At 50.4% G+C, this 20,690-nt stretch overlaps 2 protein-coding genes across 2 annotated transcripts in view; one reads left to right on the top strand and one right to left on the bottom strand.

Moving 5' to 3' along the window:
• LOC136004274 (uncharacterized) overlaps positions 1-10,438 on the bottom strand; it is a 36,376-nt gene extending 25,938 nt beyond the window's left edge. Inside the window, exon 1 of the mRNA XM_065660633.1 lies at positions 7,966-10,438. Within this exon, the coding sequence (XP_065516705.1) occupies positions 8,529-9,563 (1,035 nt within the window). The 5' untranslated portion in view covers positions 9,564-10,438 and the 3' untranslated portion in view covers positions 7,966-8,528. The remainder of the gene's footprint in view (positions 1-7,965) is intronic.
• Positions 10,273-19,903, top strand: LOC136004273 (partitioning defective 6 homolog alpha-like). Its single transcript, XM_065660632.1, has 3 exons — positions 10,273-10,441; positions 11,480-11,702; positions 18,792-19,903. Exons 1-3 carry the CDS (start codon positions 10,379-10,381, stop codon positions 19,589-19,591), a joined length of 1,086 nt encoding a protein of 361 aa, XP_065516704.1. The 5' UTR covers positions 10,273-10,378; the 3' UTR covers positions 19,592-19,903.
• Positions 19,904-20,690: the final 787 nt, after the last annotated feature.

Here is a 20,690-nt window from a genome sequence, read left to right as displayed (position 1 = left end):
AATCTGCCAGTGTATTTTCGGACATCTTCAAAGTTCCTCCTTGGTGTGCTTTACAATGCATACTGGCTATCTGTTTGGGTTTTTGTACAGCAATTATCAGTTTCAAAATTTCTTCTTGATATTATATATTAGTCCCTGGTGAAGACAACAGTCCTCGTTCTTTTTACAATGTTCTGTGTATATGTATTATAGCAAACGCATACTTTGAATCAGTTCATACATTCACCTTTTATCGTCGCTCAGTTCCAACGTTCTTGTAAGAGCTATCAGCTCTGCCCATTGAGCTGACGTCCCAGGAGGTAATGTTTTTGCCTCAATTACCTTTTGTTGCATTGTTACAGCATATTCTGCGTACCGTGTTCTGTTCTCCACAAAGCTGCTTCCATCCGTGAAAAGTTCCCAGTCCGGTTGCTCAAGAGGTACCTCTTTTAAGTCTGTTCTGGTTGCATATATATATGCTCGATGTCCTCTGTACAGTTATGTTCAAGAGTTCCTTCCTCTAGGTCAGTTCCTAGAAAAGCTGCTGGGTTTAACAGGTTAGTAGTTTTCAAGCTTATATCATCCTGTTCCAATAGGATTGCCTGATATTTCATCATCCGGCTAGGGGACAACCAATGTCCCCCTTTTTGTTCCAGAACAGTGGTTACCATATGTGGCACAAATACATCAATGTGTTTTCCCAAAGTTAGTTTTCTAGCTTCTTGAATCAAAATAACAGTTGCGGCTACTGCTCGCAAACAGGAAGGCCATCCTGCACTCACCGGATCTAGTTGTTTTGAGAAATATCCCACTGGTCTTTTCCAGTTGCCAAGTTTTTGAGTTAACACTCCCAATGCCAATCTCTGTCTCTCGTGGATAAATAATTGGAAATCTTTTGTCAGATCCGGGAGCCCCAGTGCTGGTGCTTTCGTCAGTGCCTCTTTTAATTTCTGAAAGGCTTTTCTCTGTTGTTTGTCCCAAACAAAGGTATGTGATTTTTGGGCCTCATATAGGGGTTTGGCAATTAGTCCATAGTCCATTATCCATAGTCTGCACCACCCCGCCATGCCCAAAAATATTCTCAGCTCATGCAAGTTCCGTGGTTCTGGGATAGCACAAATTGCCTCTATGCGATTTATTCCCAGCTTTCGCTGTCCTTGTGAGATTTCACATCCCAGATATAACACAGTCATGCATGCAATTTATGCCTTTTCTTTTGAGACTTTATAACCATTTAAGCCTAGCTGATTCAGAATTTCAATTGTTACCTTTATGCACAGGGATCTTTGTTCTGTTGCAATGAAAAATGTCATCTACATACTGTAACAACAGGTATTGTGATCTTGGTACTTGCATTTTTCCTTGGGTGGTCCATGTTTCCAAGTCTTTGGCCAGTTGGTTTCCGAATAGGGTCGGACTATTTTTGAATCCTTGTGGAAGTCTGGTCCATGTTAATTGTGTTTTCCGTCCATTCTGTGGATTTTCCCATTCAAACGCAAATAGTTTCCTGCTACTTTTGTCAAGGGGAATGCAGAAGAAGGCATCTTTTAAATCAATCACTGTAAACCATTTATATTTTTCCTTCACAGATGTTAACAGTGTATAAGGATTTGCTACTACTGGGGGGGATATCTTTTGTTATTTTATTTATTGCCCTCAGATACTGTATTAACCTATATTCACTGTTTCATTTTCTTACTGGAAAAATTAGTGTGTTATATTTTGATTCACATTCTTCCAAAATTCGACATTTCAAAAATTTCTCAATTGTTTTTTATAATCCCAAACTTTGCCTCTAGCTTCGAAGGATATTGTTTAACTCTTACCGGCCTAACCCCATCTTTTAATTCCACTGTCACTGTTGAGCTGCTTTTGATTTTCCCGGAATTTCTGTCTCCCAAACTGTCGGTATCACAGCCTCTTTTACCTCTTTTGGAATTTGAGCAATGTTTTGTTTTTTTTTTTTTTGTTTTGTTTTTTAAGAACCAAAATCTGTCCTGCTTTTGATTCAGGGATTTGCATTATTAATACACCATCTTCAAAATGATTATTGCATCCAATTTGGCCAATAAGTCCCATCCTAAAGGGGGAATGGGGCATTCAGGTACATATAGAAATTCGTGTGTTAATTCCTTCCCTCCAAATCGCAGATCTAGGGGCTGCAAGAATGGCCGTATTTCCTCCTTCCCTGTGGCTCTCACAATTGTCATAGTTCTTTCCCTTAACCCCCCATGTAAATCATTTAAAACTGAATATGTAGCCCCTGTGTCTATTAAAATTTTACTTCCTCCTCTCCTAGTTGGATCTTTACAAGGGGTTCTTTATTTTCTGCTTGGCTTAGTCAGCTTTGATTAACAAAATCCCCCAACAACATTGTTTTAGCCATGTCAGATCCTGCAAAAGGATTTCTTGTTGTCATGAACTGCCCCCCTTTTGATGGACATTCATTTTTCCAATGTCCTTCCTGCTTGCAAAGGGCACATTGATTATATCACATTCTGTCTACATTCATTCTCTTTTTTTTTTTTTTTTTTTTTTTTTTTTTTTTTTTTTTAATTACAAAATCCTCTTCCTCCCCCCCTTTCTTCATTTAATGCCGGTGGGGCTGATGGGGCAACTGTCAAATCCAAGCTTTCAATATCTTTCTGATGTTGTAAATTATTCTTTAAAGCAAGACACCCTATACCTCTTTTCTTAGTAGTAACACATCCCTTACATTGTTCATTAGTATTTACCTTAACAACCATTATTCCATAGGATTTCTGCCATTCATCTTTTCTCTTTTTTTTTTTTTGTTTTTTTTTTTTTTTGTTTTTTAAAGGTTTCATCTTTTTTTTTTTTTTTTGGCTTTTTTCTTTTTTAAGGTTTCTGTTTTTCTTTTTTTTTTTTAATTTTTTTTTTTTCATTTTCCTTTTTTTTCTTTTTTTTTTTTTGAAGGGAGGGAAAGGGAGTGGGGAAAAGAGAGGGGTAAAGGAGGAGGGGTAGGTGGGTGGGAGGAAGGCAGCAGCAGGGCTTTCCAGCTCACTCCTGCCTCCCTTGAAACTCGTCCCATTTTCCTTCCCTTTTGCAATACAACATCAACTGCAAGATGGTATTATACTGTAAAGTTCCATTCTCAGGCCATTTTCCTGGTCTTCTAATTCATATTGCATCCACCGTACATTACAGTAATCAATTAGTTTACTCTTTTGCATGCTCTGCCCAAACCGACCCTCCTTGCAGTGACTTAAAAAAACAACCTAATGGAGACGACTTAGGGACCAATGGCATTTTGTAAATACAAAGAGATCTCCAAAACACGCACACACACTTACCACTACGTTACAGGAATTATACAGACAGATGCTGATCCTGCAGCACAAATACCAATACCATAACCACGTTTGCCGAACCTGCAGAGCTTTCGCTACTGTCTAACGGACGGCGCCTAGGCTTTTACCCCGAGAGCTCTCTAGCCCCAACCAAGCGCAGCTTTCACCGCGTCTAACAGGCAGGCTTTACTACTAGCCCAGCCAAACGCAGCTTTTCGCTGCGTATTACAGGCAGGCTTTTACCAGACCTAACCAAAGGTCAATACACCATACTTTTACTAGAAACCGGTTCTGTAACTTAAATAAAGCACCTTTCTTACCGTGTCAGAGGTCCGTCGTGAGCAGCAGAGGTCGGTCGCGGTCGATGGCTCCCCGAGAATTTCTCGGTGCCGGCTGGAGCGGGGTCGAAACGCGATCCGCCTCAGCAATGCCCGCGAGGTCCCATCTGGGTCGCCAAAATGTTAGCGTAAGAATAAACACATAACCACCGGAATGGTTATATGAGGTGCTTTATTGCAGCGCTGGGAAACCAGGGGCACTCGCCCAAATCTGGCTTCGACCTCGTCACATCGCGTTCGCAATTTATACACTAAAATTTGGTTACTAATACATATTTAACACGGATTGCATCATTAACTACTACATATGTATCAAGGATTGCCACATCAGTCTATTACGACATCAGCCTCTTCTGCGCTTGCGCAGCCTCTTCTGGTGGTCGCATTGATGAAGTAAGGAGTCTTCCTCAGATGAAGTAAGAAGTCTTCCTCGCTCTGTCCTCCTTCACCTTTCTGTTCTTTGGATATATCCCAACCATTGTGTGGACGCCAGTATTGTCTTGTTCTTACTTGACTACCCTGGTGTGTCCATTAATTTCTACTTCGATAGACTTTCACAATACTTTTTAAATCTACCCGTATGCCCTTTACCGTATATAATTATGTTAGCTCTTACCACCTAGCCTACCATTGTTAACATTGGTTACTGAATAACTCTGGTACAAACTACAAACTGTACTGGAACATTACATTATTTCCAAACCCACACTACTGATTTATAAATTTTCAAATATAATAATTTCTAATGCTTAGTTATCGTAAAATTTTGCCTTTTTCTCTAACACAGGGACTGCTGACAAGGGCTTGTAGACGTAGGACAAGGGGGAATGGCTTTAAATTGAATATAGAGTAGATTTAGATTAGGTATTAGGAAGACGTTCTTCCCTGTGAGGGTGGTGAGGTGCTGGCACAGGTTGCCCAGAGAAGCTGTGGCTTCCCCAGCCCTGGCAGTGTTCAAGTGCCAACTCCATGGCAACATTCCATGATGCTCTCTACAAAGGAGAAAGGAGAGCAGGAAATTACAGTGCTGTTAGTAACACGGGGTGCCCCTTACTGGCAGGCACTTAGAGCATGTATTATGCAATATATCACAGCCTGGTTTGGGTTGGGAGGGACCTTAAAGCTCATCCAGTTCCAACCCCTTGCCATGGGCAGGGACACTTTCCACTAGACCAGGTTGCTCCAAGCCCCATCCAGCCTGGCTTTGAACACTGCCAGGGATGGGGCAGCCATAGCTGAAAACAGATGCTTCTGATGCAAAGAGGGTCAGCTTCACATGGAGGAAGTGGATATTCCTTAACACAAACCCAATACTCCATGGTTGAGGTGGTTTTCAGCAGGACTCACTCACCAGCTTTCAGCCATGATAGTGATACAGGGTTAATAAATGTACAAGGGAACAATACAGGGGACTGTATAAGAGAGTTAGAAGAATTCCTTGCTTAAACAAAAGTATTGTCTGTTGTAAACACCTATCATGCTTACTAAACAGAACAAGGCACAAACTACTGATAAGGGGAGGAGACAGAGGCCTGGTTCTACTGATAAGCAACTATTGACAAAGAAATGCGAATGTCTGGGTCTATTGATAAGGGGGAGAAGCAGATGATTTATGGCTGAGATACCGACCAAACCCTAAAGCCATGTGCGAAGATTAAAAGGTGAAAAGTTTAAGAAAAGGAAGACTCATTTACTTCATCTTGAGAACCCCTGCCCACAGGAGGAAGACTCATTTACTTCATCTTGAGACCCCTGCCCATGACCAGAGGGGGCACTGCTCAGGCGCAAAGGACCTTCTAGCTCATTATAATACGAAGTGGGGACAGATACTAAATATGTATAGGCGTATCAGTAATCTAATGCATATGTATGCCTTAAGGGAATAAATGTAAAGAAAAAACGACCCTGGGCGTGCATACTTTGGAGGAACGATCCCCATGCACCTCAGCACTGAATAAAGCATACCTACTTCACAACTTTAATGAGTTATGGAGTCAATCCGCGTATCAATCGATGTTTCGGTAGGGTTAGATCTTGTCTTGGAATGTCTGCTCCAGACATGCTTGAGCAGCACTGCTGGGAGGTGTGAGATATGAACTCACTCCTCTAAACAAGATAACAAGGTTTTATTGAGGGACAAAGTCAATAAAGCAAAAGCAACAGTGCTGGGCACATGACCGTAGCCAGAGGCGCAAGTGATTAGTATTTGTTACAGGTTTATATAATTTCACTATTACACTAGTTACATACATATTCATAATTCCTGCATATAGGCGGGGAATATTATAACTAGCTCCAAGAACTTATTATCATAAGTCTCCTCCTCTTGGTGTCTGTGCACTGCTCTGTGGTGATTGTGGGCAGGGGTCTTGAGGATGAAGTAAGCAGTCTTCCTCAGTGTACTTTTCACCTTTGGCACAGTTGGATGCCCCAGTAATCACACAACTAGCTGAAACCAGCTATATCTATAATTATTTTGATACGTAGCAAAGATTTAAAACAGTGTGACCTTCCTGAAAAATTTATTGCAGGATGGGCAGACAAGGAGTATCCCAAGCTAGCAGATGTTTGGGAGGCTGTCTCTAAACTAACTGATAAGGAGAAGGATGGTGTGAAATAACTCATTCATGTTTAGTGGGGCCACTAAATCCTGTTATCTCACCACAGACTTACAACACTGTCGTGGTTTAAACCCAACCACAAACCTTGTTCACTCACTCCCCCCCTTCTTGCCCTCCCCCTGCTCCTGGAGGGATGGAGAGGAGAATCGAAAGAATGCAACTCCCACGGGTTGAGATAAGAACAGTTTAGTAACTAAGGTATAACACAAACCACTACTGCTACCACCAGTAATAATAATGATAAAGGAAATAACAAGAGGAAAGAATACAACATCTCAGCACCAGCTGTCTGATAACTTGCCCCACTCCCCCCAGCCGAGCACCGACCAATACCTCATCCAACCCTGCAGTTCCCCTAGCCCTTCCGGGTAACTCCCAGTTACATCCTGGGCATGACATGCTGTGGTATGGAATACCTCTTTGGTCAGTTTGGGTCAGGTGTCCTGTCTCTGCTTCCTCCCAGCCTCCCCTCCTCCCTGGCAGAGCATGAGGCTCAGAAAGTCCTTGGCCAGACCAAACATTTGAGCAGCAACTAAAAACATCAGCGTTATCAGCTCTCTTCCCAGGCCAAAAAAGCAAAACATAGCACAGCACTAGGTACTAAGAAGGAGAAAAATGACTGCTACTGCTGAACCCAGGACAAACACAAACATTGTTCTTTAAAACTAAAGATACTTTTAGAATACTAGTGTGAAACAATTAACTCATGTTTAGTGGGGCCACTACATTCCACAGATTTACAACATAAACATAAACTTTCTACAACCTAAATTAAGCTAAAAAGTACTTTAACTCTATGTTTTCCAGGCACTAGCTTTTCTTATATCAAGCCCCCCCCTTCTTTCTTTTACCTTTACAAATCCTTTTGCTATGTGACTCCGTTTTGCTCAAGAGTTCTGACCCTTTTTAACTTGTTGTCTAATCTTGTGTCTTTAATGAGCTTTGTTTCTGTTATTTTAAACTTGTACAGTTATATCCACATAACCACACCTATGACTTGTGAAAGCCAATACATTTATGTGTTTATCACACTCTGGATATTCTACAGCTGATCAACACTCCTACCCAATCGCTCGATAAAGCAGCTCATCCCAAAATGACAAATCCCTCCTGAAGGTAATGAAATCTTCCTGCGGGCAGGGGCCAAAGCCAGCAGAACGTCGAGCACGAGGCTGGAAACAATCGTCCCTCGGCCCCACGCCCGTGGCTCGGGTTGCGCAGAGCCCCGTCGATGCACTGCCGGTGCAGGGACACACCGTGGGGAGCCGGGGCACCCGTCGATGGCACCCACGGGACACAGCGGAGATGCTGCCGTGTATTAGAAGACAACAACCCCAAAGCAGGATAAACACCCTGTCGTGGTTTAAACCCAACCACAAACCTCGTCCACTCACTCTCCCCAGTTCTTGCCCTCCCCCTGCTTCTGGAGGGACGAAGAGGAGAATAAAAAAAAAATGCAACTCCCACGGGTTGAGATAAGAACAGCCCAGTAACTAAGGTATAACACAAATCACTGCTGCTACCACTAATAATAATAGTGCTAAAGGAAATAACAAGAGGAAAGAATACAACACCTCAACACCAGCCGACCGATAACTCACCCCACTCCCCCCAGCCGAGCACCGACCGATACCTCCTCCAACCCTGCAGTCCCTCTACCCCCTCTGGGTCCCTCCAAGTTACATCCTGGGCATGACGTGCTGTGGTATGGAATACCTCTTTGGCTAGTTTGGGTCAGGTGTCCTGTCTCTGCTTCCTCCTGGCCTCCCCTCCTCCCTGGCAGAGCATGAGGCTCAGAAAGTCCTTGGCCAGACCAAACATTTGAGCAGCAACTGAAAACATCGGCGTTATCACCACTGTTCCAAGGCCAAAAGATCAAAACACAGCACTGTACTAGCTCCTAAGAAGGAGAAAAATGACTGCTGCTGCTCAACCCAGGACATTATCCACCCCTTATTCCATACCATTCATGTCATGGTCAGATCCCACATCTTCAATATGCCATCACTCTTACATATATATATACATCTACATACACACAGAGAAAAAGATCATTTCTTAGTGCATGGACCTATAAAGCTGCTGAGTCCATCTGGTCCATGATGTTGGGCTCCATCTCTTGTAACAGTCTCTCAGGGCAGGAGAGGCTGTGTGCAGTGTTCACACTCATGAATAACCTGGTCAATAGTGTCCATTGCTGAGTCCACCCCTTGATCATGAGTCCATCTCTATGTCGCATCTCTGCCCTGATGGCCTGAAGTGCCATGGGCCCACCAGGCTCAAAATAATTCACTGTCCCCTTCAGCAGTTTCTGCAGCTTGTTGCTGGGGACTCCATAGAGCTGCCTTCCATCTCCGATGCTTCCAAAGCACTGGAGGGGCCCAGTGGACCAGATACTTGCTCATACTGCCCCCCACACCCTGCCACTCATGGCTGTCCAGCCTTGGGGAAGATCTTTTGGTCCTCCCATATTGTTGTCTAACCCCAGACAAGACCCAAACCTGACTCTGCTTAACTTCTGAGATCAGACAAAATGGCGATGGGTAGAACACACTCTGTGTGTGTGCCATCATGCTGATCCCCATCACAATCAGCAGGCAGGTCCCAAGGGTACCCAAAGGCCATTCAAACCCTTCAGAACTCTCAGATGACGCTGCTGTACTTGTCCCTGGGGCTGGTGCAGCTGCTGTGCTTGCCGGCTCTCCCACCACCAGCTTCTCTCTTCCCGGGTGCAGCTCTTCCTCCTCTGCCGTGCTGGGAAATGCTGTGTGCACTCCTGCATCCTCCTGGGGCTCGGCGGGCGGCTGCCGGGGGACGCTCTCGGCCGCCGCGGGGCTGGGCTCGGCCGCGGGGCTCGGCTCCTCCGCGGGGCTCGGCTCCTCGGCCGCCTCCTCCCGCTGCTCAGCAGCCGCCTCCTTCCCGGCCTCCGGTCCCGCTCCCGCCGCCGCCTGGTCCCCGGGGCCGCTCTCCCGGGCCGCTTCGGCCGCCGCCGGCTCCCGGGGCCGCTCCCCCTCGGCTCCCCGCGGCCTCACAAAGACGGAGGCGAGGACAAGGGCCAGGGCGGTGAAGAGCAGCGGGACGGCCGGGTACAAGTCCACGGGCACATCTATCTCTCCCTGCTGCCGGAGCCCGTCCGTATTACAAGCCATTGCCATAAAGTACAGTGAAACAAAAACCTTAGCCCAAGCCCCACACTTGATTAACACAGGGAATACCGGCTCTAAGTAATGTACTACATTCTGAAGCTCTGAGAGCAAGAGAAACAACTTTGAGAGCCAATAAATCAGCACTGTGACGACTATTAATCTGATCATCTCCGTCGTTATCTCAACCCTTCAAGCCCCACGTTGGGCGCCAAAAAGAACTGTCGTGGTTTAAACCCAACCACAAACCTCGTCCACTCACTCTCCCCAGTTCTTGCCCTCCCCCTGCTTCTGGAGGGACGAAGAGGAGAATCAAAAAAAAAATGCAACTCCCACGGGTTGAGATAAGAACAGCCCAGTAACTAAGGTATAACACAAATCACTGCTGCTACCACTAATAATAATAGTGCTAAAGGAAATAACAAGAGGAAAGAATACAACACCTCAACACCAGCCGACCGATAACTCGCCCCACTCCCCCCAGCCGAGCACCGACCGATACCTCCTCTAACCCTGCAGTCCCTCTACCCCCTCCGGGTCCCTCCAAGTTACATCCTTGGGCACGACGTGCTGTGGTATGGAATACCTCTTTGGCTAGTTTGGGTCAGGTGTCCTGTCTCTGCTTCCTCCCGGCCTCCCCTCCTCCCTGGCAGAGCATGAGGCTCAGAAAGTCCTTGGCCAGACCAAACATTTGAGCAGCAACTGAAAACATCGGCGTTATCACCACTGTTCCAAGGCCAAAAGATCAAAACACAGCACTGTACTAGCTCCTAAGAAGGAGCAAAATGACTGCTACTGCTAAACCAAGAACACACCCCCACCACTATTGTCACGGCGACGTCGTCATCAACCATTAGGCCACGCCCCCCGCCCCGCCTGGGCCAATGGCGAGGCGCACCCAGTCTCCTGCCCGGTGACTTCATGGCCGGTAAAAATCGCTGGTGGCTGTGGGAGTTATAATGGTGCTGTGAAGCTTGGTTTGCAGTATGGCCACGAATAATTGCACTCCGGTGCGCTCCGTTGAGCCTGTCATCGAGGTCAAGAGCAAGGTAAGGACAGCCGGGCCGGGCCCGGCCCCGCCCCCTAGTCACGACTGGCCGTGCCGCCTCCGTTGGGCGGCACCGTGCACCGGGGAGCGGCGCGGGAGCCCGTCTGTGCTGGCGTTCCCCTCCCCTGCGCTGCGGCGGCGCTGCCTGGCGCTTCCCTGCGCTTCCCTGAGCATTGCCCGGGCCGGCGACCGCAGCGTCCCATCACCGTGGGCTCGGGCCCGCTCGGCATGGCCGGTACCGGCCGTGTGAGCGCTGCCGGGGAGCCCTCGCCAGATGTACATGCTCGCTAGATGTGCACCCGCTCTGGTGTGCGGTGCCGGCAGCCCTGGTGTGCAGGGCGGCCCTCCTGTGTGGTAGTGCTGGGTGAAAGCCTTGCCCAGATGTGCTCTCACCCAGTTGATAGCGCTGTGCCAGCACCCATATGTGCACCTCTAGTATGGGGTGATCCCCACTGTGCACACATGCTCGGCCAGGTATGGATACCCCCGCAGGATGTACCTGTGCATCCAGATCCGTGCTCACCTGGCACACTCTTGCCCAGGCATGTGCCCTCACACACATGTGCCCACTCACCCAGCCCTGGGCTTGCCCAGATGTGCAGATCCCCCTGTTCACCCTTGTCCAGCTGTGCTTGGGGTGCTCTAGCTGTGGGGCTGGGACCCTCCTTAGGTAGCAGGAGCCTCACAGTGTTCCTTAGCCTCTTTTTAATTGGCTTCTCATTTATCATGGCTGAGGGAGGCAATAATTAACACTGTTGCTCACCAGGTGCTGCAGCAGTGCCCGTGTCACAGGGAAGAGCCTCTTGGCAGCTCCATGGATGGTGGTATGGCCAGAGGGTCCTTTCTCTGCCACCTGGGCACCTCTCCATGCTGTCACTTGGGTGTTTGGGCTGGAAAAAGGCTCCACTCCTTTTATCTTGATTTTGGGACAGGCTCTGGCTGATGGGCACTGCTGCCTTGGTGCCATGCCCTGCCTGCATAGGTCCTGCTGGCCAGAGCCAGCCCTGCCCAGTCTTACCCTCTTCCTCCTCCTCTGCAGTTTGACGCTGAGTTTCGCCGCTTCGCTATGAAGCGCTCCGGCACAGGCAGCTTCCAAGACTTCTACTGCCTGCTGCAGACGTTGCACCAGATCCCATGGGTGGACGTGTTCCTGGGCTACACTGATGTCCATGGGGACCTCCTGCCCATCAACAATGATGACAACTACTACAAAGCCCTGTCCTCTGCCAACCCCCTCCTCAGGGTCATCATCCGGAAGAAGGGTAAGCAGGATTGGGAGAAGTGTGATGGGTCTGTTCTCCCCATCAAGAGACATGAGCTGCAGTATCATTGCTTCCAGCTTTGGGCTGCAGCAGGGGCAGGTGGTCATGCACCCTCCAGCTACCACTTTGGTGGAGGGATATGGCACCAGGAGGTGGTGGCACCAGGAGGCTCCCAGAGCCCCCATGAGCTTTGGCACCCATGTGGGTCCTCCCCCAGCCCATCCCCATGCTGAGGGGCATCTGCCCCAGCCCAGCTCTGTGCAACCCAGTGAGCAAAGGCAAATCCTTGCCATTCACCCCTTTGAAGTTGTGTTTTCCAGCCAAGCTCCAGGAAAACACCATGTTACTTCCATGAGTGCCACACTGGGAGCCCCGTCCAGCCATTGTTTTGGCAGAGTTCTCGGAGTGTTGGTTGCTGCTGAGGTTTTGGAGTGGAAGGAGGCTCATCTCCTCCCTGGCAGCCCAGGGGCTCGCCCTGACCTTAGTGGTGTGTTCCCAGAGAGCAGCTTCCTTGCACAGGAGCCTGAAATCCCTGTGATGGCAGGGTGAAAACCTCCCAGTGACAAACACCCCAGTAGCATTTCCCCTTTGCCAGGGAGATGAGCCCATCCCCTTCCACTTGGTTTAGTAGCACTGAGGTTTTCTCTTGAGTAGCATCATCAAGCAACAGTGCTCAGAGCCGGAGCCTGATCTCAAAGCCCCAATTTTCCCAGCACGGCATCCAGAGCAACTCCATGTTTCCAGCTCCTGCTAGTGGTACAAATACCCCGGGCAAGAGGTGATGCTGGTAGCTGGACCCGGCTTCTGTGCCAGTGTTCCTGGGCTCTTGCACCAGGGTGGTGTGGGATGCCCTGGACATGTTTCCTCTGGGGCCATGCACTATGGGCAGCAGCAGTCCAGGCACTGAACCATGGCCTGTTCCTGGACCCAGGCTGCGGCACAGGGAGCCGGCATGGGGCTGGGTGTGTCAGAGCTGTTGTGGGAGCATTACTCCTGCTCTCAGAGCCATCTCATCCACTGCTGGGAAAGCATGTGGGGCCTGTGGGTGACGGTGCCAAAGTGGCATGATGTGGCCAGCAGGCAGCCACAGCCCTGGCACCATGCACAGTGCAATAGGAGGGTGAGGAGGCAGCACCAGCATGACCCAGCATCAGTTGTGCCTGCAGAAGAGTGGCCACAGGACCGGCAGCACCAGGGGAGGTGTGTGGAGAGTCCGGGAGCAAGCCCCAAGCGAGTACAGCTGATTTGAAATGGATACAGGTCATCCCGAGGCTGGGCTGTCATTGAACCAGTCCAGGTCAGTGAGGAATGTATCTGTGGAGCTGCTCTCACAGTTGTGCATGCACGTGTACATGTAGGTGTGCACCCGCTGGTGGGCTCCAGGCAGCCAGGACTGCCCAGGGGGGTAAAAACCGAAGGCTGAAGCTTGGTTCCTGTCTGTGCTGTCACTCTACTGGGTACCTGGAGGGCAGCCTGGCTGGGGACACAGTGCTGGCCTTCCTCAGCTGGGCTGGGCTCACAGGAAGGGCAGGGGAAAGCCCAGCTGTCCTGGGTTTACCAGGAGCCCTTTTGCTCCCTCTTAGTAACTGGTGCAAGCTCTGTGTTTTGACTTCCAGCCTGGGCAGAGAGCTGATAATACCGATTGTTTTTAATTGTTGCTAAGTAATGTTTATTCTGGCCAAGGACTCTGTGAGTCTCATGCTCTGCTGGGGACGAGGGAGGCCGGGAGGAAGCAGAGACAGGACACCTGACCCAAACTAGCCAAAGAGGTATTCCATACCACAGCACGTCATGCCCGGAGGGGGAACTGGAAGTTACCCGGAAGGGGCAGGCTCTCGTTCTTCGGGGGGGGGTCGAACTCGTTCAGCGGTGGTATCGTATTCTCTTGTTATTTTCTCTTATCAATATTATCATTTGTGGTAGCAGTAGTGGTTTGTGTTATACCTTAGTTACTGGGCTGTTCTTATCTCAACCCGTGGGAGTTACATTCTCCTGATTTTCCTCCCCATCCCTCCGGGAGTGGGGAGGGTCGGGGGGGGGTGAGTGGACGACCTGTGTGGATTGGTTTAAACCACGACAGTTCTTTTTGGCGCCCAACGTGGGGCACGAAGGGTTGAGATAACGACAGATCTGACCAGATTAATAGTCACTCGTCACAATGCTGATTTATTGGCTCTCAAAGCTGTTCCTCTGGGTCTCACAGGTTCAGAACTCTGTACATTACATACAGCCGGTATTTGCTGTGGTAATGTTTTTCAAGTGTGGGGCGTGGGCTAAGGTTTTTGTCTCATTGTACTTTTTTATCATGACTTGCAATACAATAGAATCATTGATCATGAAACTGATCGGTCTTATGCTCCCAGTGTGGTCACCACCTTTATACTTTGGGAGGTATATAATACAGGTGCTTAGCAATTTCACATCTTTTTTCTCCTTCTCGGGTGGTCAACCTGCGAAGGAAACACTCTTTTACCCTCCTGGCCCCCCTCTCAGACCAGCTACAGCATCATTTGAGAGTTTTGAAGTTCTTGAATGGCCTTTTAATATTGTTGAGACCTGTTTGCTGATTGTGATGGGGATTACCATGTTGGCACGCATATGCAGTGTGTTTTGCCCACAACCATCTCGTCTGATTTCAAGAGTTAAGCAGAGTCAGGTTTGGGCCTTGTCTGGGGTTAAACGACGATATAGGAGGACCAAGAGATTTTCCCCGGGGCTGGACAGCCATGAGTGGCAGGGTGTGTGGGATAGCATGGGCAAGTATCTAGGTCAGTGGGCTCCTCCAGTACTTTGGAATTTCACCACCGAACAAGTGCAAAATCCGGAAGAATTAGTAAAACACTTAAATGAGGTGTGTGGTCAGTCTGGCCATACCAGAGACGGACAAATCACGGCAACGTGCTGGGGCTTGGCCTATGCTTACAGGGCTTTGTTCAACACTATCCAGCACCTTCAAAAGGAAAAAAATGCCCCTGCATCTGAGGGCAAAGCAACAGTCAGTGCAGCTACTCTAGCTCCAAGTACAGCAGCTACACCACCCCCAGCGACGAGTACAGTCGCTACCCAAACTCTGGCTGCAATAGACAGCACGGCTACCCCAGCTCCAAGTACAGCGGCTACACCATCCTCAGCGACAAGTACAGTTGCTACCCAAACTTTGGCTGCAACAAACAGCACGGCTACCCCAGCTCCAAGCACAGCAGCTACACCACCCTCAGCGACAAGTACAGTAGCTACCCAAACTTTGGCTGCAACAGACAGCACGGCTACCCCAGCTCCAAGTACAGCAGCTACACCATCCTCAGCGACAAGTACAGTTGCTACCCAGACTTTGGCTGCAACAGACAGCACGGCTACCCCAGCTCCAAGTACAGCAGCTACACCATCCCCAGCGACAAGTACAGTTGCTACTCAAACCACAGTGAAAATCACTGTAGCTAAACCAGAGGATCAATTTGTACCAATATCAGTTGCCCCTGTACGCAAGAGAAAAAGCAAAAAGGAGGCAAGAAGGGTGAAGCAAGATGAAGAAACAATGTATTCACCACCTGGTCCAGAATCTGAGGAGGAGTCATCATCGCATGATGACGAAGAAGAAGAAGAGGTGTCTTCTCGACCTCGGACCTCAACTGAGCTACGGAATATGCGAAAAGATTTTACCCGTCAACCAGGGGAGCACATCATCACCTGGTTGCTCCGATGCTGGGACAATGGGGCCGATGGTCACGAACTAGAAGGTAGTGAAGCCAAGCAGCTGGGATCACTTGCTAGAGAAGGGGGAATTGACAAAGCAATTGCAAGAGAGAAAAAGTCCCTCAGTCTTTGGAGGCGGCTCTTGGCAGCTGTGAAAGAAAGGTTTCCATACAAGGATGATGTTATGAGTCGTTCGGCTAAGTGGACTACTTTAGACAAAGGCATCCAGTCTCTGAGGGAATCAGCCATCGTAGAGATGATCTATCACATCAAGCCAAATAATGGGGATGTACCCATAGACCCAGATGAAGTCGAATGTACACGACCCATGTGGCAAAAACTAACACGGAATGCACCGTCATCATATGCCCATTCATTGGCAACAGTAACCTGGAATGATATAGTACCACTGACAGTGGATGAAATGATTCATAAATTCCGAGAGTTCGAAGACAACCTCACCCCTTCCATCATCTCAGCTGTGGAAAAACTGTCCCAGGATCTCAAACAATTGAGGGACGATCTATCTGATTTATCCAGCTCCTCACGTGTACCAACACACGTCTCAGCTATTAACAAAAGGCGTCCTATTCTTCGAGAGAGAAGATACAGGAGGTATACGCCACGGGCCACCCTATGGTTTTATCTGCGGGATCACGGAGAAGACATGACAAAGTGGGACGGAAAACCTACTTCAGTTTTGGAGGAACGAGTGGGCGAATTGAAGAGGGGAGCAAGGCCCAAGACTCATCATCCCATGAGAGCTGCGGCTTCAGTCTCTGGTGAGCAGGCCCCCAGATGGAGTGGAAGAGCTGACTTTACTCCAGCTCCTGTGATAGCGAAGAATAATCCCTTTCAATATGACTTAAGTGTTCAAAGTTGTGATTACTATTAGAGGGGCCCTGCCTCCAGCCAGGTGGAGGTAGGGGATAATCGGATTTACTGGACTGTGTGGGTCAAATGGCCTGGCACATCAGTCCCACAGAAGTATAAGGCTTTAGTAGATACCGGTGCACAGTGTACCCTGATGCCGTCAAGCTGTCAAGGGGTGGAACCCATCTATATTTCTGGAGTGACAGGAGGATCCCAAGAGTTGACTGTATTGGAGGCTGAAATTAGCCTAACTGGGAGGAAATGGCAAAAGCACCCCATTGTGACTGGTCCAGAGGCTCCATGCATCCTGGGCATAGACTACCTCAGGAGAGGGTACTTCAAAGACCCCAAAGGGTACCGATGGGCTTTTGGTATTGCTGCTTTGGAGACTGAGGAAATTGAGCAGCTGTCCACCTTGCCTGGTCTCTCAGAGGACCCTTCTGTTGTGGGGTTGTTGAAAGTTGAAGAACAACAAGTGCCAATCGCGACCACAACAGTGCACCGACGGCAATATCGCACCAACCGAGACTCCCTGATTCCTATCCATCAGCTGATTCATAGACTGGAGAGTCGGAGTGATCAGCAGGACCCGCTCACCCTTTAATAGCCCCATATGGCCAGTGCGAAAGTCCAACGGAGAGTGGAGACTAACAGTAGACTATCGTGGCCTGAATGAAGTCACACCGCCATTGAGTGCTGCCGTACCGGACATGCTAGAACTTCAGTATGAATTAGAGTCAAAGGCAGCCAAGTGGTATGCCACGATTGATATGGTCTATGCACTAAGAGTGTACTGAGATAAGACTGATGGTATACTGAAAAATGTGGGATCTGAGCATGATGTGAATGGTATGGAATAAGGGGTGGATACTGTCCTGGGTTTACCAGGAGCCGTTTTGCTCCCTCTTAGTAACTGGTGCAAGCTCTGTGTTTTGACTTCCAGCCTGGGCAGAGAGCTGATAATACCGATTGTTTTTAATTGTTGCTAAGTAATGTTTATTCTGGCCAAGGACTCTGTGAGTCTCATGCTCTGCTGGGGACGAGGGAGGCCGGGAGGAAGCAGAGACAGGACACCTGACCCAAACTAGCCAAAGAGGTATTCCATACCACAGCACGTCATGCCCGGAGGGGGAACTGGAAGTTACCCGGAAGGGGCAGGCTCTCGTTCTTAAGGGGGGGTCGAACTCGTTCGGCGGTGGTATCGTATTCTCTTGTTATTTTCTCTTATCAATATTATCATTTGTGGTAGCAGTAGTGGTTTGTGTTATACCTTAGTTACTGGGCTGTTCTTATCTCAACCCGTGGGAGTTACATTCTCCTGATTTTCCTCCCCATCCCTCCGGGAGTGGGGAAGGTCGGGGGGGGGTGAGTGGACGACCTGTGTGGATTGGTTTAAACCACGACACCAGCACATCACCAGAGCTGCTGAAGGGTTCATCTCTGGAGTGCTGGCTTGTCCCTGAGGTGCTGGCCCTACCTGGCCCAGCCGCCCTACGTCCTGCAGAGAGGAGCTGTGTGCTGGAATAGCTGTGGGAAAGCCTCCACCACCCTTCCCCAAGCTAAAAATATGCCAGGTTGTGTGTGCAGGGAGATATTTATAACCCAGGAGCCCTGGCAGGATGCTTTGCTCTGGATAAACCCCATGTCCCCTGGGCTTGGGAGCATCCCCAGCACCCTGCAACTGGAGCAGGGGGCATGCTGGTGGGGGGCACCATGGGGGATGTGCCAGCAATGAAGCATCCAAGTCTGAGCTCCCACATGGAAAGTGATGGGGAGAAACCAGAGAGGGCTCAGGGGATGCTTCCCAGCACCTGCTAGATGTAGCTGAGGAGGGGACATGGTGAAGCTGGGCCCCATGGAACAGCCCCAGGGCAGTGTCAAGGAGGATGGAGTCAAACCCTGTGTGGTGGTACTAGATGGTGGAATAAGAGACAGTGGCACAGATCACAGTTTGGGATGTACTGGGGCCCTGGGAATAATGCAGCCTGGGATGGGTCTCCGGGGGGGGGGGGGGTCCTCTGTCCTTGGGGATGGCAGGGCTCTTCAGGATGCAGCTGTGGCCATCCCCAGCCCATGCCAGTGATGGCCCTGCTCCAGAGGGGATGAGGGACTCTGGTTCTGTCTCAGGGGCTGGACTTGCCCTCAGGGAGCTGCCACCATGTTGGCCCCTTGTGCAGGGGGTTTATCTCTCCCCGAACCCAAAGTGGGGCATGGCTGTGGCTCCTGGGCCATCAGGGCTAGCAGCTCTAGTGTTAAGCTGCAGAGTTTGGCTTAAAGTGTGATTAAGGCTGAATCACCACTTGGATCCTTCTAATCCTGGCCTTGTGTATTCTGGGTAATCCCAGGAGATGGGCTGGGCCGAGACAGGCTGCAGGAAAAGCCAGGGTGATGCTCCGGGGAGGAAAAGCCAGTGAGACCTGTGAGCAGGGCGCTTCTCTTGCTGGCTTCCCCAACACACGGGGCATGTGGTTGCGTCCCTGGGTAGCTGTGGTGCCTGACCTATGTCTTCTTTGCTCCCTACAGCAGAGTCTGATGCTGGTGTCTTTACTTCAAACTCCTTGCAGCGGAAGGAGAAGGGGCTGCTGCGCCCCACGCACTACAGGATCAAGACCCACCTCCTCATCAGCATGCCCCAGGATTTCCGACAGGTCTCCTCCATCATTGACGTGGACACCCTGCCCGAGACCCACCGCCGCGTGAGGCTCCACAAGCATGGCTCTGGCAAGCCGCTGGGCTTCTACATCCGCGATGGCGTCAGCATGCATGTGGCCCCGCATGGCATCGAGAAGGTGCCTGGCATCTTCATCTCCCACCTGGTGAAGGGCGGCTTGGCTGAGAGCACGGGGTTGCTGGCTGTGAGCGATGAGATCCTGGAGGTCAACGGCATCGATGTGGCCGGCAAGTCTCTGGACCAGGTGACAGACATGATGGTGGCCAACAGCCACAACCTCATCATCACTGTCAAGCCGGCCAACCAGCGCAACAATGTCATCCACAGCAGCAAGGCCTCAGGCAGCTCGGGCATGTCCACGGACAGCATCCCCAGCCAACAGACTCCCAGCCCAGCCTCACAGTACCTGAGCAACTACAGCACGGCTGAGAGCGATGACGAGGGTGACCTGGTCATCGAGAGTGACAGTGCGTCCCACTACATCCCTGGGGGCTGCCTCAATGGGGTCCCCATGGACCAACCCCTCCAGCAGAGCCCATCCCAACACAGCTCCCAGGGCTCCCTCCAGTCTCTTGGCAGCCACAATGGCAGCCACAACAGCAGCCCTGGACAGGTCAGCAGGCAGGAGGATGGTATCCTCCTCACCCTATAGCCACAGGGTTCCATGACACCCTCGGCAGCCACCACAGGATCCTGTGCCATCCTTGGTGTCCAGACAGATTTCCACACAGGGCTGGTGGTGGGCCCTGGGGTGATGATGGGGGGGCTGGTGGGCAGGGGTGGAGGGGGGCTGCCTGCTGCCTGCATCCCCAGGAGCCCCACTGTCATCGGGCACTGTCCCTCCAAGCCCCCTAGCCTTCCACCCCCTGAATCCAAGCAAGTGGGAGTTTTAAAAGTGTTTTATTGAAATATGCATTGTCAATTAATATATTGCAATGGACAGTAATTCCTTTACTAGAAAACACTCTGCTGGTCCCTAGTTCATGTCACCTCAGGGGCTGGACCCCAACAGGACCCCATCCCCTCCAAGATAGCAAACAGCCCCAATGCCATGGGATGGGGCAGGTGCATCCCCCATCAGCCTTATCGCCCTGTCCTACGTGCTGTGGCCCATCCTCTTGTGGACCAGCATGAACCCCACAATGAGCTCCACAGGCCCCCCAGGAGGAGGGGACAGTGGTGGTGGGACCCCAGCACTGGGGTTATGGCTTTACTACTGCACTGGGTGACCCCAGTGAGGCCCATTGTGGAGAACCTGGAGAGATGCTGAAGCACGTGGCCTGACATAATGAACCTGGCCTGCCCCCCCCCCCCCAGTTCCCACCTCGTCTCTGCTGCAGGGCTCTCGCCACACAGGGGACACCCTGGTGACATCCACATGGAGCTGGGTGGCACCCAGGCTGGCAGCAGCACCATGGCTGTCACTCAGCCCCAGTAAATATTGCTGGGGGTGGCACAGCTCCATCCTCCTTCTCCAGCCCCAAGCCCAGAAGGACTGTACCCCCTTCTTCTGCTCACCTGGGGCTCCCAGCACCCTCCATCCCTCTCCCAGTACCAAAGTGCTGGGCTGATGGTGGCTTTGGCTTTTGCTTTGCTGCTGGCCTGGCCCAGCCCCAGACCAGCACCTTCCTGCCCACAGGGAGGGATGGAGCAACACCCCAGCAGGGAGGTACTGCTGGGTCCCCATGGACCCACAGGGGTGACAGCTTTTCTTCCTCCTGTCCTGGTGGGAACAGGCCTGGCCAGATGGT

The sequence above is a fragment of the Lathamus discolor genome, chromosome W, assembly GCF_037157495.1.
Source record: "Lathamus discolor isolate bLatDis1 chromosome W, bLatDis1.hap1, whole genome shotgun sequence".
NCBI classification, from domain to species: Eukaryota; Metazoa; Chordata; class Aves; order Psittaciformes; family Psittacidae; genus Lathamus; species Lathamus discolor.
The sequence above is the reverse complement of the archived record's forward strand: the minus strand, read 5'-3'. Positions and strand labels throughout refer to the sequence as shown.

Excerpts from the sequence above, each read along its gene's own strand:
- LOC136004273 (XM_065660632.1), top strand. The coding sequence starts at position 10,379 with ATGGCCACGAATAATTGCACTCCGGTGCGCTCCGTTGAGCCTGTCATC. Across the intron at positions 10,442-11,479 it reads TCATCGAGGTCAAGAGCAAG|TTTGACGCTGAGTTTCGCCG; the intron begins GTAAGGACAGCC and ends CCTCCTCTGCAG. Across the intron at positions 11,703-18,791 it reads GGTCATCATCCGGAAGAAGG|CAGAGTCTGATGCTGGTGTC; the intron begins GTAAGCAGGATT and ends TGCTCCCTACAG.